This window comes from Anabrus simplex, chromosome 9 (assembly GCF_040414725.1).
Source record: "Anabrus simplex isolate iqAnaSimp1 chromosome 9, ASM4041472v1, whole genome shotgun sequence".
Lineage (NCBI taxonomy): Eukaryota > Metazoa > Arthropoda > Insecta > Orthoptera > Tettigoniidae > Anabrus > Anabrus simplex.
The window spans coordinates 98982158-99000861 of record NC_090273.1 but is presented as its reverse complement, the minus strand read 5'-3'; the positions used below and the strand labels follow the sequence as shown (position 1 = coordinate 99000861).

Sequence of the window (18704 nt, the reverse complement as noted above, 5' to 3'; positions counted from 1 at the left end):
CCGCTAAGTACAGAATGTATTACGGGCTGGGGTAAGCCTTCGCCTTATTAAAGTAGTATGTATTTTTTTATAACCAAGTGAGTGGCTGTGTGGTTGGGTCACGTAGCTGTCAACTTGCATTCGGGAGATAGTGGGTTCTAACGCCACTGTCAGCAGCCTTGAAGATAGTTTTTCCGTGGTTTCCCATTTTTACACCAGGCAAATGTTGGGGAAGTACCTTTACTGAAGGCAACAGTCTCTTCCTTCCCGCTCCTAGCCCTTTCCTATACCATCGTCACCAAAATACCTACCTGTGTCGGTGCAACATAAAGCAAATTATAAATATATATAAATATATACATTGTATATATTGTAAATATATATTTCCCTCTCTCATTCCCATTCTTGTTCTCTTTCTCATTGTGACTTATATTCTCATACTCGTTTCATGTTCGTGTTCCTGTTCCCCAGGTTGAAGAATTGTGAACCTTGCCTTATATTTGCAGAAGTAAAATATGTCCTCGAAAAATGTGAACGCCGTGAGAATACGGCATACATCACGCTCCTAGAGAACGACACGTTAACGGAGCCTGCCTCTAGCAGTGGAATAACCTCCTTAGTGTCCATTACAGTGAACAGTGCGTTGCACCACCCACTTTGTAAACCTACAGTCTGTTGACAGCCATGGTGTGGATATTTAATCAATCTGTTTACATATGTTCAAGCGGACGTGAACTATTACCGCATGCAGGACGTTCGGTATTACCATATGACAGATTTACGGGCAAAGCACATTAAGTCAGAAATATTATTATTATTATTATTATTATTATTATTATTATTATTATTATTATTATTATTATTTTAATTATTATTATTATTATTATTATTATTATTATTATTATTATTATTATTATTATTATTATTATTATTATTATTATTATTATTATTATTATTACTCTAAGAGTTTTCCTACACCGTCATGGGATTTTGGGTGCAAACTACGTCTCACATTTGTATTTGACCCTGATTTACGGTCGGATGCCCTTCCCGGCTATGTAAGTCAAAAATCATACATTCGAGGTAAAGAGATTTGAAAGTTCTCACTGTTCCGCCTCTGTGTAGTAGAGGTTAGCGGTTAATGTGAGTATCTGCCACGCTTGGAGGTCCGGGTTCGATTCCCGGTTCTGCCAAGAAATTTGAAAATATGTTACGAGGACTGGAACGAGGTGCACTCAGCCTCGGGAGGTCAACTGAGTACAGCCGCGTGGGGGAGGGGGTGTTCGGTTCCCACCTCAGCCATCTTCGGAGTGGTTTCCCGTGGTTTGTGTGCTTGTGTACAATAAGTAATATTGAAATAATTTATTCAGCAAGTAGGTATAATGTGTAACATTTTAATGATGAAAATTATTATTATTATTATTATTATTATTATTATTATTATTATTATTATTATTATTATTATTATTATTATTATTATCGTATGGCATTTACAAGCATAATGTGTAAAAATATACAATGAACATGAAAACTAAAATATAGAAGTAATTAAACTAGAATGTCCAGCTTCGACAACCAGTCCTTTGCACTTGGTGTCAATTCATGCAAAGCCCGTAAACCGTCCTTAAATGCTGACAGTGGACAGCTCTCAACAACATGAAGCAATGTCTGCTTCTCAGCACCGCATTCACACGCATCACTTTCACAATATTCCCACTTTTTCATCATATATCTGCACCTGCCGTGGACTGTTCTGAAACGGTTGAGTTTCGACCACTCATGTCGAGGAAGATCGAAACCTAGCACTTTCTTCGTTGGGTCTTTAATCAGAAAGGCGTTGGTGGGTGGACATTGTTCCCATCGCTGTCTCCATTCTGCTGTCACACTGATTTTTTTATAGGAGTGTAGATCAGTCCATACTGGATTCCGGGATTTTAACTTCATCAAAGGTGGATCTCGTAAGGCATTGAACAAGAGTGAGTTCCTGTGTGGTAAGGTCTTCTTGAGCAACTGTACTTTCGCTGCCTTTCTCGTCAGATCTGGAGGAGCAATGTTTACTAAAACTGGCAACCACTGCGTAGGAGTGGACCTCACTTTACCAGTAACAACTCTCATGGTTTCATTGAACTGTACGTCAATCTTGCTCGGATATACGCTGTTTTCCCACACAGGAGCACAGTACTCCACCAGTCGAGAATGGTAAAATGAAGCAGTGCGAAAAGTGTTTGCATCTGCACCCCAGTTCCTGCCCGCTTGTTTATACAGCAGATTTAACTCTTGTACTCAGCTTCTTTGACAGATTCAGGTGATGCTGTTTGAACGCCAAAGATCGATCCAGTGTGACACCCAGATATTTTGGGAAGAGGTTGTGGCAGACTTCTGTTCCGTTAAAAACCACATGTAGCTTCCGATTAGCGCTTCCATATCACGCAAGTGGAATGCTGTTACTTCTGTTTTACTAGGATTCGGCTGGAGTCTCCATTTGTGGAAATAGTCACACATGGTAGCAAGGTCCTCTGTAAGTACATCCTCACAGTGTGCCGAATCCGTACTCTGAGTAACTAAAGCTAGATCGTCTGCAAACTGAACCTTCTTTGAAGTTGTTCTTGGCAGGTCATGGATGTAAAGATTGGATAGAATGGGAGATGATACTGACCCTTGAGGTAAACCATTACTTAGAGATATCCACCTGCTTCTTTCACCGTTCAGAAACACAGCAAGCCGACGGTTGGATAACATGTTGTTTAGTAAGTATGCTAGCTTCTGACAAAGGATGACTTGAACAAACTTAAGCTGCAGTCCCTCTCTCCAGACCGTGTCATAGGCTGGTGTAAGGTCGACAAAAGCTGCAGCAGTCTTCAATCTTTTCTGGAATCCTGCTTCAATCTCTGTTGACAGTGTTAACACCTGATCACAACAACTGCTGTTCTTTCTGAAACCCACTTGTTCAACTGGGATGTCTCTTTCTATTGCTTCCTGGATACGGATAAGTATCATTCCTTCAAACATGTTGTAGATTACGCTAAGGAGTGAAATTGGTCGATAATGTGAATCATCAGTTTCTCCCTTTCCTTTCCACACCCATTAGTAACACAATTATTATTTTTTAACTGTACAAACTCATATTTTAAGGGGAAAAATTATTTTAATGCTACAGTCTGGATCAACACATAAAAGTTAAACATGTACTTTCAAAAATTGCCTAAATTATGTTTATTAGTGGGTTTTTAAGAGTGTCATTTGTTTCTTGAAAGTAACAGGGTGTGGTTCTTGGGTTAAAGAAAATTACTTAGTGTAGACTTACTGCACATTATCTGTTTTTCACTAGATACAGTACTTGGATGAAAGTTAAATATGGCTTAACACAATCTTGTCGTATTTTAGTTGAATGAAATTTATCTGTTGAGACAGCCAGAAAACAAAAAATAAGAAATCCATTGTCCTTTTTACCTAAGTAATAATTTAAAACAATACTGTATGTTAATTTATTGGAAGAATTTTAATTATTATATCCCTACGTGTTATGTAATGTAATGTTTATATTTCAGTTGTCATTGAGAGTAGAAGGCAGGCACGTGTGTGGAGCTTCCATAATTAGTACCAACTGGGCACTGACAGCTGCACACTGTGTTCGATTGTAAGTACAAGGTTTCTTAAACAATAGCACTGGTACACATGGCACTGGGAAAACGGAAAACATGGAGGTGTCCCAAATGACTGAAAAAAATCTGTATAACCATCGTAAACAAATTTCCGAATAATACTATTATAATTGTATTAAGTTCATAGATTTAGATGATTTCGGTCACGTAACTGATACCTTACCTTCCGCAGATACTGGGTTCAAACCCCACTGTCGGCAACCCTGAATATGGTTTTCCGTCGTTTCCCTTTATCACATCAGGAAAAAGCTGGGCATGTACCTTAATTAAGGCCACGGTGGCTTCCTCCCAACTCCTAGCCCGTTCCAATACATCGTCGCCGTAAAACTTATCTGTGTCGGTGCGACGTAAAGCAAATGTTAAAACAGATAGCATGTCACAACTTTAAACTTACTCATTACAATAACGATTTAATCAACCGTCCTTTTCTCTGAGATAATACAAGAATTTATCAGTCGTCTCTTTGCATGTTTTTAATTCATCACCGATACTGTGTTCTGAAAACTTCTGAACGTTAGGTTACGAAACGCCTGGCGTGAAAATGGTAAACCACGGAAAACTATCTTCAAGGCCCCCGACGATGGGATTCGAACCCACTATCTCCCGAATGCAAGCTCACTACTGCGTGAGCCTAAGACAAGTGATTATTCTCAGAAGCACATTCCATGACGAATGTAAACAAGTAATAGGTTCAACTGGCAAATAATGTAAGGAGGAAACACTGAATTACTTGATGAAATCTGATGGAAATACACCACTCTTCTGTGTATAATAAATCTTTTATTGTAACCGGTTCCAGGCTTTGGAATTCCCTGCCAGTAGGTGTCAGGGGCATTGACTTTTTCCCCAAATTTAAAATATCTTGCCGAGACTTCCTGTTGAGAATTACCGATTGAAGTGTGTATTGGTGTGTATTGTGTGCGTGTGATTGGTAATTGTAAAATGAAAAATTGTTTCTGTTAGTTTTACATAATGTAAACGTAAGGGTAGTTGATAAGTGTGTATATTGTAAGTTTGTGTGCAAGTGTCTGTGTGAGATAGAAAAGAGTACTGAAGTAACGAGATAATAAGCTGCATATTGTGTGGGTGTGTAACTTAAGCTTAATTTAGGAAATAGTATAAGTAGTATAATTAGTATAATTAGTAATAGGCAACCCTAATATTATGTGTTGTATTATGTTTAAGTGTAAGAGAGGGCCGTGTGCCCTAACTTCGCCACATGAAAGAAGCCATAATAAATAAATTAAATAAATAAATAAATAAATAAATAAATTATGCATACTTGTATTGAAAAGATATAACTTAAAAAACAAACAATATTTTATGAATTGTTAGGTGTTTTAGAAGTGTTTTCTACTTTTAAAAGTCGGTATCAATAACTCAGATGGTAGATGCGTAGACTTCTGAGCCGAATATGGAGAGTTCAATATCGGCTCATTCCGGTGGTAATCGAAAATGGCCTAATATGCCAGTCTGGTCCCGGTAGATTTACTAGCAATTAAAAGAAGTTCTATGGGACAAAAGTCAAATCACCTCGACGTCTCTGAAAAATAGTTGATGGGACATAAAACAAATAACATTATTATTATTATTATTATTATTATTATTATTATTATTATTATTATTATTATTATTATTATTATTATTATTATTATTATTATTATTATTATTACATCGTTGTGCACAACTGAGGAGCGCGATCAAACTTATTTAGTAGATGAAGTTGCTTTCTTCTCTTCCCGGATTCTCTTCATGCTCTCGCTGTGTTTTTTCTTCCGTTCCTCCGTCCATGCAATGGTCGTTCTCGCCTTGGGTTTTTCGACAAAATGATGTTCGTTCACCAACATTATAAAGCTAGTCCTGTCCAATAAAACTTCATCTGTTATGTTGATTTCTTCAAAGTCTTTTCCACGTTCGATTATACAATTATACTTGACCTTCTGTGAGGAGTAAGGGCTGCCTGACGGGGCCGGTAAAGGCGTGCTCGGTTCACCCGGAAGGACGTGGGTTCGAATCCCCGCCAGGAAGTTGTAAAATTTAAGAAAAAATATTTCCACTTCCGGAGGTGCACATGGCCCTGAGGTTCACTCAGCCTACACCAAAAATGAGTACCAGGTTAATTCCTGGGGGCAAAGTGGCCGGGCATAGAGCTAACCACTCTACCCCATCACGTGCCGAGGTTACGGATATTTGAAGCCTTTACCTTCCACCACTCCAAGGGCCTTCATTGCCTGCACGGAGATGACCTTGCTTTGCTTCTGTGAGGAGGCATAATTAAATTTCATTGTCCATTCTTTGAATATGACCATAAAATTCCAGTCGCCTTTTCCTAATAGTATCTGATATTTTCACAGAGTGCTGATATTATTATTATTATTATTATTATTATTATTATTATTATTATTATTATTATTATTATTATTATTATTATTATTATTATTATTATTATTATTATTCCTTGTTAGAGCCACTAAGGACCGCGAAATCTGAACTGTTTGTCTTCTTGCGGGTCCACAAGGTTTTCAACCTTTCGGAATGTGCTTTCTTCCTTGCATCAGAATGGCCATGATTCAGTCGAGTTGGGACTTCTTCTTGGTGAACCTGTCTGTGTTTGAGTGGTGCTCGGATCTGAATGTTTGTTTCTGAGATTCCATACTTGAAAAGATATTTATAATCGGGCGAGTTGGCCGTGCGGTTAGGAGCGCGCAGCTGTGACCTCGCATCCGGGAGATAGTGGGTTCGAATCCTACTGTCGGCAGCCCTGAAAATGGTTTTCCGTGGTTCCTTCCCATTCCTAGGCCTTTCCTGTCCCATCGTCGCCATAAGACCTATCAGTGTCGGTGCGACGTAAAGCAAAATACAAAAAAAAAAAAAAAAAAAAAAAAGAGAGATAGTTATCCAACTTTTTCAACAAAGGAGGAATCGTTTTGAGACTTCTGAAGCAGGATAACAAACGATTACAGATTCTTTCAGCTGGCAGTCTGAAGAGGTGAGCGTAAAATGTCATCCTTCTTTTCCGGATTACGTTGAATATCTTTTCGGTGTGGGTGTATATTTCTTAGTTACTCCGAATTCTGTAAGGACCATCTTTGAAGCTGGGATCAAGAATTTTTCGGAAAATCCTCCTTTCCTTGATTGCCAATTTTTCAAGCAGTCTATGTGTTCGAAGTGTGAAACAATCTGCTGCATATAATGCTTTCGATTTAATTACAGTTTGATAATGTCGAATTCTTGCATTTCGAGAGATGGACTTTTTCTTATATATATGTTTTGAGTGATTCGGAAGGATGTTGCAAACCTGCTGATACGTGTTAAGACAGTGAAATTCTCAGAATTGTTGGATTCAACCCATTCACCAAGATACTTGAATGTTTCCATTTACAAGATTCTACCGAGGATAGCCAGAAGATGTGGTGCAGCATGTATGATGTAAGAAATAAAGTGGGTTTTGGTGTAGAAGATTTTTAGGTCAATCTTAACTGCGTATTCGTGCAGGTAATTGATTTGTTGTGTAGCTAATTAAGGAGAGGAAGTATGGAGAGTGAGGTCATCTGTAAAAGAAAGGCAATCAATATTCATACCCTTACGAGTTCGGCCTATTTGAACTCCATTAGGCATTCATTTAGGTCGGAGAACATGTCTCCATTCCCGGATGATCCTCTCGAGAGCACTCCTATTTGGATTCGAAAGGCTTCAGAAATCTCAGATCTGAATTTCACTTTGAAAGACGTACCAGTGAGTGTAGTTTGGATAATTTGCCGGGTCTTGATGTCTGGGCCAAATTCTTGGAGAACTTGTAAAAAGATTGTGTCATACACCTTCTGGATATCTACAAAGGTGTTCACAAATGGTCTGGCTCTGAGTTTCAGGAAGACGATAGTCATTTTTAGATTCTGGATTTCTCTTCTGGATTATTATTATTGTTATTAGTTGTATTAGCGAATTCTCCTAATATTGGAATACGTTAAGCAAATAACTCAATCAATTCTTCGGATTGTTGCAATTGGTTTTCATTCTTTCCAAAGAAGGCTTGTTTACGTTCTTCCAATCACTTTGGTCTGTACTGTTTTTGTTGTGGTTGCTACGACGTAGCTTCCCAATTGTTTACGTTGTGTCTAAAGATGTCTCTTTCTAGAATATCTCTTGAACTTATGTTTGCTTTCTTGAGGTCCTTTCGATGTTCGTTAAACCAGGGTGTTGAGTTCTTAAGTGAAGTGGATTATAATTATTATTGTTACGAATAAAACTCCATCAGTTTGATTACTCTAATTTATTTCAGAATGACCTAATAAATGCACACACACACATAATTAAACACAAACAATTCTAACTAGTTATGAATGGCCACACACTAATTACCAGTCTATTTACAAATCTCTCTTCTGTACACATAGTAAAGAGGTCCAGTCCGCTCGTCTACCTGGTAATGTCTATAATCCTCACTTTCACTTCCCCAAGTCCAGTCAATTAACTCGTACAGCCACTGTTCGTAGACAGCTCGATTTGAACACAGTGCCACTGGCTATACAACACACGACGACTGTTCGTCGGTTCGATTCCAATGATAGTCCGGTGCTTCACACAATCACATGAAGTGAACAACAATCAACAACAGCTCAACAGTATCCAACAGCAGGACGATACTCACAACAGCGAATTTTAAACCCCTTCCTATTATCCTAGCACTCGCGAAAACTGCTTCAATCGCTGATTCACGGCGGTCCTCAATCCACAGAAGTACACACACACACACAGTACTCTAAGGCAGTTCACAGTCTCTTGTCCCGTACGCCGTCTCCCATCCAGCTACTCACTGGACACTCCGACATCACAACCACAGCTCTTGGTGGTTCAGACCTCGATGGGACACTAGTGACAGCCAATACCTCTGTCGCCCTCAGCCAAGCCACCGAACCCCAGCTCAATGAGTGTCACACTGGCTCCACCTCGGAGCCCAACTGTCGTTCACTCTAACACTGCCTCCCACACGGAATCCAACTCTGACTCCGAGTCCAACACTGACTGACTGCCCGCGGCTGCTCTCCCTTTTTATAGCTCGCGTAATTTGATCCAGAAATTTCACGATGTCACTGGAGGCAGAATATTCCCGTTGAATCTTAAAAAAAACTCACAGGCAAGCCGGCCGCCGAGAACAATACACGGCAAGACCAGCCCCACCTCACAAGCCGGCTGGGAGATTCCAGGTCGTCCTTAGTCACCAGCCCCTTCCTGAAGTACTGAAAGTAGCTACCATGGGGCTGACACGTAACATTATTTTTATTATTATCATTATTATTATTATTATTATTATTATTATTATTATTATTATTATTATTATTACAGTATTAGTCACGAAAAAATATTATATTAAACTACCTGATTTTGAAATAGTCGGAAGGTTCACATTATAACCAATGTGATATTGATTTATTTTATTGTATTATTAATACCTTTACAGGCCGAATCGTGAAGATGTAAAACCATCTCAGTTAACCTTTCTGGCAGGCACTGTGAATTTAGATGGAACAAATGGTGGCACTGTCCATCAGGCGACGGATATTATCGTCCATGAGAAGTATGATCCTCTAAACTGGTGGATAAACGACATCGCTGTTATCAAGGTATGTATTTCTCACTCTGTATTCAATAGTGAAGGATTTAAAGTATCTTATAATCTATACAGAGTGATTCAAATGATTACGCAGAAACTGAAGTATCTCATGGACAAGCCTGAGAATGTCACGAACAACATTGTAAAAAACATTCAGGGTCTAACACCATTGTGTGCACAAACCAGAGTACCATTCATTGATTGTAAGTTCTACATTATTTAGGGAATCAGAACAATTCTGGAAAAATTCCGATTTCTGAGAAAAATGTTGCCATGTTTGGGTTGTGAAGACTTGGAAGAAAGGAGATGAGCTTTTCGACTAAGCGGTATGTTCCGAGCTATCATTGTGGAAATGGTGTCGAACGGCATTAGTAGAGGAATTAGTATGAGTGGTGTTCTTAAAAGTAGGAAAGATCACAATATGAAGATAAAGTTGACTTTCAAAAGAATAAATTGGGGGAAATATTTGTTTATAGGAAGAGGAGTTAGGAATGGGCATAATTTAACAAGGGAGATTCCAAATTCGTTGGAGTTATTTTAAAAAAAGACTAGGTAAACAATTTATAGGGAACCTGTCACCTGGACGACTGTCCTGAATGCAGATCAGTGCTGATTGATTGATTGATTGATTGATTGATTGATTGATTGATTGATTGATTGATTGATTGATTGATTGATTGATTGATTGATTGATTGATTGATTGATTGATTGATTGATTGATTGATTGATTGATTGATTGATTGATTGATTGATTGATTGATTGATTGATTGATTGATTGATTGATTGATTGATTGATTGATTGATTGATTGATTGATTGATTGATTGATTGATTGATTGATTGATTGATTGATTGATTGATTGATTGATTGATTGATTGATTGATTGATTGATTGATTGATTGATTGACCATCATCTCGTTCATTATTCCTAGGCTGTCGACCTCCTGAGTGTGACGGCCAGCGCTTTTAGCTGCCATCGTCGATGGCCCAGGTTCGACTTCCGGTAATGTCAGCAATTTAAGATTGGCAACAGGGCTGGTATGTGGTTAACAGGTATGCGGCTCACCTCCATTGGAGGTGTGTGTCTGAAAAGAGCTGCGATACCTCTAGAAGAGGACACACATTTACATTCCCAAGCTGTCCTGGTGCATAGTTCCGTTGTTGTCTATATGATTAACCGCTGTTCCGTTTCACATTCATCAGAGGAGTTAATGACGTGATATACTGTATGGCAGTATGAAGGGACAGGATGAAACCCGGTGCCAGCACGTAGCCTATTCCTGTTGAATAACACCAAGGGGTCTGCTCAAGGCTTAACGTATCCATCTGACGGACGAATCACCATCAAGAGCATCATATTCCCTCACTCCATATGAGCATTTAGGAGAGATCTGGAACTGAATCCAGTCTTTTGCCACACAATGCAATGATTAGAAATTATTTATCACCACCTGCCCTACCCTGCAGGCCAACATTTTAATAGTGAAATTTTTCGACCAACGGGACTCGAACCGGTTAATCTTTTCTTTTTTTTTCTTTTCTTTTTTTTTTGCTAGTTGCTTTACGTCGCACAGATAGGTCTTATGGCGACGAAAGGGCTAGGAGTGGGAAGGAAGCAGCCGTGGCCTTAATTAAGGTACAGCCCCAGCATTTGCCTGGTGTGAAAATGGGAAAGCACGGAAAACCATTTTCAGGGCTGCCGACAGTGGGGTTCGAACCTACTATCTCCCGAATACTGGACACTCGCCGCACTTAAGCGACTGCAGCTATCGAGTTCGGTAACCGGTTAATCACGCCGTCAGATAGTTTAAACTCGACGCCTTAATGAGCATGACAATTAGGATGTCTTCTTGGGTTACTTCAGATACTGCACAACCTTCTTAATTAGCCAGTATATACAAAAGATTAACCTGGCACGCTGTAAAAATGATAAATTAATAACACTCTATTCCAGGTTTCGGATGCGTTTCCCATAAATGATAAAACTGTAGCAGTGGGAAAACTACCAGCCTTTGGTCAGACAGCTCCAGACGGAAGTGAAGCTACTGTTATCGGCTGGGGTTCAACTGTGGTGAGTTTGATGTGTAACTAAAGAGTTCGTAAGAATAAAATGGAATATATAAATGTAAAATAACCTCAAAACAACGAATGTTTACCGATCTCGATAGCTGCAGTCGCTTAAGTGCGGCCAGTATCCAGTATTCGGGAGATAGTAGGTTCGAACCCCACTGTCGGCAGCCCTGAAAATGGTTTTCCGTGGTTTCCCATTTTCACACCATGCAAATGCTGGGGCTGTACCTTAATTAAGGCCACGACCGCTTCCTTCCCACTCCCAGCCCTTCCCTGTCCCATCGTCGCCATAAGACCTATCTGTGTCGGCGCGACGTAAAGCAACTAGCAAAAAAAAAAAAGTTATGTTTAATTGAATCGTAAAGGGTTAAAAGGGCTTAAGTCCATTAAACCTAGTTCTGAGAAAACTGAGAAAAGTGTTTATACCCTGCGTTACTGCATTACGGAAGCAAAAGCTTCTTGTAATAATTTTGATTTCTTCTGACCAACCTATATAACTCCAAAAATTGAATATACAGTTCATTTTATATACATTTTGGTATTTTAAGTCCTTTTAACAATGCATTCAGTTTTGCTTATTGCATTTGCATTTTAAAAGTGCCACTCTTTAAAAATTAGCCTTTATTTAGGATATTAAACAACGTATTTATTGGTAATTTTAGTATATAATGCATTTACATTAATAGAAACACAGTCAGTCTCTGAAAATTAGAAAGACAAATTATTTTTCGAAGTATGAAGTTTATCTAAGCCAACAAGTGTTTATATGATCACATACTAATACTGAAATATCACCAGAAGAGATAGAAAGAAATCAAGAAACATTTATATTAGCCAATCCTCCTCAATATCAATGTAGAATGATTTTTAGTGTTACCCTCTTTATTCTTTTAAAACTGACCATTAAAACCCTGGATAGTACAATCAGTCTTCATCACCATCATCCTACAAACCATCCTCATTGTTCCATTTTAGTATATCTTTATAAAAATCGTCTTCTTCCTTATCCTGCGAAATGTATTGTAGGAGCTGCTCAATATCCTTCAACTTTTTAGTGTTAATGGGAACAGAACCCTCAGGGTAGACCAAGTTATGTAGAAGCGTAACGTCTCCTACACCTGGCTGAAACTCCCGATTTAGGGAGAAACAACAACACCTTCAGGACTTACTACCTTTCTACCCCCCCCCCCCCGACGGCATACAACGCCCTTGAAAAGGGCCTTGGCCTGCCCAGCGACCGCTGCTCAGCCAGAAGGCCTGCAGATTACGAGGGGTCGTGTGGTCAGCACGACGCATCCTCTCGGCCGTTATTCTGGGCTTTCGAAACCGGGGCCGCCATGTCACCGTCAGATAGCTCCTCAATTCTAACCACGTAGGCTGAGTGGACCTCGAACCAGCCTTCAGGTCGAGGGAAAAATCCCTGACCTGGCTGGGAATCGAACGAGGAGCCTCCAGGCACGCTACCCCTACACCACGGGGCCGGCACTACCTTTCAACAATCCATGAAATAACTGACTACCCCGAATAAGCTCGTGATTGGCCAGTATTTTATGCCTTTTAACACTATAGGATGGGTACAACCCAGAGAAACAGATTCATGTATACAAGTGAAAACCGCCAAAATGTGGACTTACGCCCTTTTAGCAATTCACGATTCAATTTACATTGCACTCGAAATAAACTTTTAACGTGGGCTATACTGTATTTACTGAGCATGGCCTATTTGGTTGAAAGTTTATTTGGACTACAGCAATATGCGTGGAAAAAATGACGTGTTAAACTCGCTTCCGGCTGATGTCAACAAGCACGTCACCCACTAAAAACCTATTCATCAATTCATACAGGTAAAACATATAACACAAATTTGATTTTAACAACAGGTTTATAAAAGCAAAGGAACATCAATTGCTTGTAATATTGCATCCGCTCACTTTCTGAGTCCCAGACTAACCTTAATCTCAGGGGTGATCAGTTCGTAATAGATGTCAAAAATTTAATCAATTAAAAAATTAAAAAATATAGGCGCACAAAATAACACACGAATGAACGGGGCATGCAAATTAAGGTAGGGGCATACTGGACTAACTACAATAGAAGGATATGAAAACTGTTTTCCTATTGAATTTGCAACAAGGAGCAACTTAATTCGCAAACTGCAAGTGATGACAATTATTACACTTAGGAATTTCCAACCTGAAAGAGAATACATAAATTTGGGTTCACCTCTCTACGCTGGTAGTGTGAATAATATTTGGTGAATTCGCCCCATTGGTCACTGGGGATCGAATTCACGTCCGTATGAGTGGACATTTCACCGCTGGAAATGTTCTTTCGGATACGTGGGCATAATAGTAAACAATTTACCGTTATCTCCACGTTCCGTTGGATATGAGTCGCTACCGGGTATACACATTCTAGTAGGCCGGATTCCCACTGTGGAAATGTTATCGTATCTAAAACGGAAACTAATAGTACGGACAAACTCTAGCCTGTATAACCAGATTTACAAATATGCCAGAGGTAGCTCGTCAACTCAAAGCTTATCTCAATATTTACAGTTGTCAATATGACAACAACGTACGGAAAGGTTACTTATTATGCTCGCACAATTAAGACATGTGCCGTCCGTGGGTTACTTCGCACATACTGCCAACAATCTCCCGTATGGAAAACCAACGATGGTTCCACCTAATCCGACACATGACGACTGTCCCTATCATATTTCCTATGATTATTATATAATTATCATCATTTATCTGATTATTGTCACATATAGTGACTACCAGTAATTATGTTATTATTAACACTTATTTCAATTATCATCCTATATTTGATTATTATCATTTATCATCCGGGATGATTATATTTTAACCTTCGCCGACGTTTCAAACGAAGGGTCGTGTTTCCTCGTAATTAAATTAATGATCTGTTTTATAATAAATTATTCTTATTCTTATTATTATTATTATTATTATTATTATTATTATTAACATATTCGTAACACGGAATCATCAACCATTAAATATTTTAATTTCCTTTCATCATTATTATTGTTCTCAAAAATAATATTGCAAATTCTTCTTCTTCAACTTTTGATTATTATTATTATTATTATTATTATTATTATTATTATTATTATTATTATTATTTATTTTCATCAGTGGAGATTATCATTATCGTATCACTTATTCATCATTGATTTAATAATTTAATTTTATTTCATCACTATTATTATTCTCATAAATACTCTAATAAATTCTTCCTATTATTACTCTTCAAATTATTATTACTATGATGACTTAATTTCACATGTTACACTGCCGTTAACTATATTTATGGTTAATGCATAACCTTTTACAATTTCGATCTAGTTAGGCACTAAGCAATCAATTAAGACAAGATTTACTTGAATTATTATTAAATTGAAAGTTTTATATTTTAATTTCCAGTCTTTAGAAGTTAGTCACATATGTTAAATCCCACTATGAACCACCAAGATCCGACTTACATCGGTCGGGACACCACGGTATTCGGAACCGCAACCTTCATTTTCGTACTGCCGTTAATTTTATGGGAACACCGTTTCCTCCCAAGACAAATCTCAAATCCCATGGCAACTCGCATCTGAGAAAATTACACCCAATACCTGCGATTGCTAAATTATTCCTTCCTTTTCATTTGAAGTCCCTTTATTCCACTGGAACTCTTCAAACATTTAATTCACTAATTAATCCTCGGTGCGTGGATTCTGCCACTCATAACACCGGAATCGGCATATTATATCGTCTTAGGCCTCGATATTTATCTATTTCTTCATCAAAATCAGTACGGCTCAATTTTCACTCATGCCAGATTTTTATCCCGCACGAATTCCAACATCAAAAATGGGCTCAAGCCACTCTGCTTTCAACATATCTTGACCATCCTATACACGTTCCTCTATCGCTTCTACACAAATATTTATGATTATTATAGAGTCCAAAAACGCTAAATCAATAATTTATGTTAAAATCAAATTTACTTCTCTAATTAAATTATTTTACGCCACATGTTATGTCGACATTGATTATTACATTAACTAGTGAGCTCACAAAGCATTATTATTATTATTATTATTATTATTATTATTATTATTATTATTATTATTATACTTAAACTTACGAACTCACAGAGCATTATTATTATTATTTCACTTTAACTTGAAAACTCACAAAGCATTATTATTATTATTATTTCTCGTGACCTTCCGTACGCAAACACATAATTACACACCCTGGCTCTTTTATATATCTGGATGTCTGGTAACAAATACACCTAACTAAGGTACAAATAATCACCGCAGTGATTGAGAAATCAAAATAAACTGAGTTAGCATAAAAGAGAAACCTGACACTTGAAATGAACTTCAATCAAAGTATTCACAAACAGCATGCATTAATTGAAAGATATAACCCATATTTACATTATATACAACAAACAAATAATCAATTAATTAGTCTAACAAATAATTACATTAATGTAAATTAGTTCATCCGTCTATCTTAGATAAAATCATGGATTCGGGAAGCGATCCATGCGTTGCGTTAAGTAACAATGATTAATTTACACTTATTCCCGTCTTATCGCGATATATCAATTTTGTGTACTCATTCCTGTGTAGAATTCCATTGTCTCGTGGCGGTTGAAAAGCCTCATGGCCCTATATTGGTTCATCGTGCATCTTGTCGCACTTTATAATATTAACATAAAAACACTCCTGGGCGATTACCCATTATTAACACTTTAATTATGAATTTACAATGATTTATACAACAAAACACTTATAGGTGCCTAAAGACCCATTACACTTTCACAATTCTTTTCTTGACTTGCGCCCGAACCACATGCCGTGACACTTTACGACGATGTGTCATTTTATTCGACCCGGCGCGTATCGCGGTAGTCAACCGGCACTTCCTGACATATTCCTAGGCCGCCTAGTCCTCGCCACGCTCCTACAGTTCCCTGATACGGATAATTGTTTCACAGTCTATCTTGAATACTTATTAATTACAGGCTTCGTACACTGCCTTTATAAAATACTATCGGCTTTCGGTTGATCATTTATTTTCAATCACATGAAACCTTTATAAATGTATTAACTTCAACATACAGTTATACTGATTATTAACACTCGATACTATGAATAATCTCCCTGTTCGTCTTCACTTTCATAACGACTCACGTACTTTCAGCTCTAACTGACTTAGAATACGTCTCGAGGTACTGACTTGCAGTGTCAACGTATCACATTATCAAACTATTTCAAACAACTGATCTTGTGAGGTTCCACTTCCTAGTATTTATGGACGATATGGTTTCCCGAGTGGGTCATCCGCGGTCACTCAAGAGGGAGGGGGTTGGTTATCCTAAATCGGCATTTGCTCGTCGATATGGCTCTCTTAATTTATTCCACTTAATAAACTGGCAGTAAACTTTCACGTGTCGTATTCTGATCTCATATCGTTCGGAGATCACAAAGATATTACTCGATTTCTGTCTTCCATTTTTCGCGCGCTTAGTCGGCGTCCCTCCTAGGGTGATCTTTCTGACCATTAGCGGTACAGCGTGGATCTATTCCTAGAATTATTTATTTTAATTCATCAAACTTACAATTTATTAACACGGGGATGATATCAAAAAAATCCCATCTGTTGAATTCGGTGGTTGGAATATTTTAATTATTATTATCTGCGAAGATAACTGGAGTTCATATTGCATTCTGTCATGTTGGTGCATCTGTGAGCCCTTTAGAAATTTTATCATTGGCTGAAACTGCAGCGCTTAGTTTAAATATCTCCCCTTGACAACTTGACAACAATATGTCTGGAGGCGGGGGATATTTTATTGCGACATTTTCTCCGTATTAGTGACGCATGGGTTGCACCCTTGTTCAGAAATAAACGCTCCCTCACTTCCTTGTAGCAATCAGCACTGTTGTTCTGAGTGCTCGATTTAATCCTCTTAACTTTCGACATGGAAATACATCACCCATTATTACAGGCTTAAATCTTGGTGCCAGATTGTCGGGAGCACGCCTAACAATGTTGTAATCTCTATTTGGACTATAGCAATATGCGTGGAAAAAATGACGTGTTAAACTCGGTTCCGGCTGATATCAACAAATACGTCACCCACTAAAAACTTATTCATCAATTCATACAGCTAAAACATATAAGACAAATTTGATTTTAACAACAGGTATATGAAAGCAAAGGAACATCAACTGGTTATAATATAGAAACCCAATTCTAAGCTCCATGTACTTGAAAACAGCGTATAATAATAACCAACACGATTATGAACCGCGTGGTCGATTATGTCACATGTAGCATAACTACACTCTAAAAGGCCAGCTTAGTTATCCAATTTTCAAGGCGGAGTTGTACAGTGCGGATCGACTGTGAACCAGGCGGCTTAGTAAAAGAGCAATATACTAAACGAAGGAACCTGTGTTTAAAAATACTGCAACAAACTCTACGGATTTGTGATTGACTTAAACTGCGAGGTACCTAGAAAGCGACACAGCATTTTCAATATAATTCACTGATAATGCAATAACTTTCGGACTCAGTCAAGTGAGACGGATGAAGTAACACTTAGTAAATAATGAAAATGTGTCACCGTGCTAAGCGCGGTATGACTGTCGTTTGTTTAATTCCCGTAGCCTTCTCACGGAGAACGTGGTCGGGTGGTCCACAAGGCTGCCAAACATCTGCTTAGGAGCTAAGATAACCACTAATTCGAAAGGTGAATTAAATGTTGTTTCTTGCCGTGTGGACAGTATGCGCCGCGGCCCGCCATAGATAAAAGACTCTCGAATGGAGTGTGGGACCAATGTTCTTGAAATAAAATAACTAGCGTCATCTTCATCATCATCTCATGACAGAGATTGACTTAGGGTGATAGCAGCGCATTCTATGTGGGCTAGTGTTGGAAATGTGAATTACACAGGCAGAAATTGGTCGCGATCGTGGACACAGGAGGAACTGCTGAGGATGGAAAAATGTGAGGAGGAAATGAGTTGCAGAAATCGAGAGCAGGGCGACATCAGTACGGAGAAGGAAGAGAGAAGAGGGGACTGCGGTGTCAGCGGGCAGGTAGCGAAGACAGCAGAGTCCTTGGTGAGTCAGAACAGCCCAGGAAGGAGTGAATCAACAAGTAGGACACTAGACCGAAGTGAAGTGGACACAGGTAGTGAAGAGGTGACGGGAAGGGAGAGGAGTCAGGGTAGTGACTTAACCTCCCCAAATAGGAATAATGCAGAAATAAACCTGGAGAGAAAGCAGGCGTTAAATAAGGCGAGATCCTTAAGTTTAAAAGATCTATGGGGTGGGAAAA

At 38.5% G+C, this 18704-nt stretch overlaps 1 protein-coding gene across 1 annotated transcript in view; it reads left to right on the top strand.

Annotated features, from left to right (window-relative positions):
• LOC136880934 (trypsin-1) overlaps positions 1–18704 on the top strand; it is a 50834-nt gene that overhangs the window by 18596 nt on the left and 13534 nt on the right. The window contains exons 3-5 of the mRNA XM_067153465.2: positions 3528–3616; positions 9100–9262; positions 11209–11325. Of these exons, the coding sequence (XP_067009566.2) occupies positions 3528–3616; positions 9100–9262; positions 11209–11325 (369 nt within the window). The remainder of the gene's footprint in view (positions 1–3527; positions 3617–9099; positions 9263–11208; positions 11326–18704) is intronic.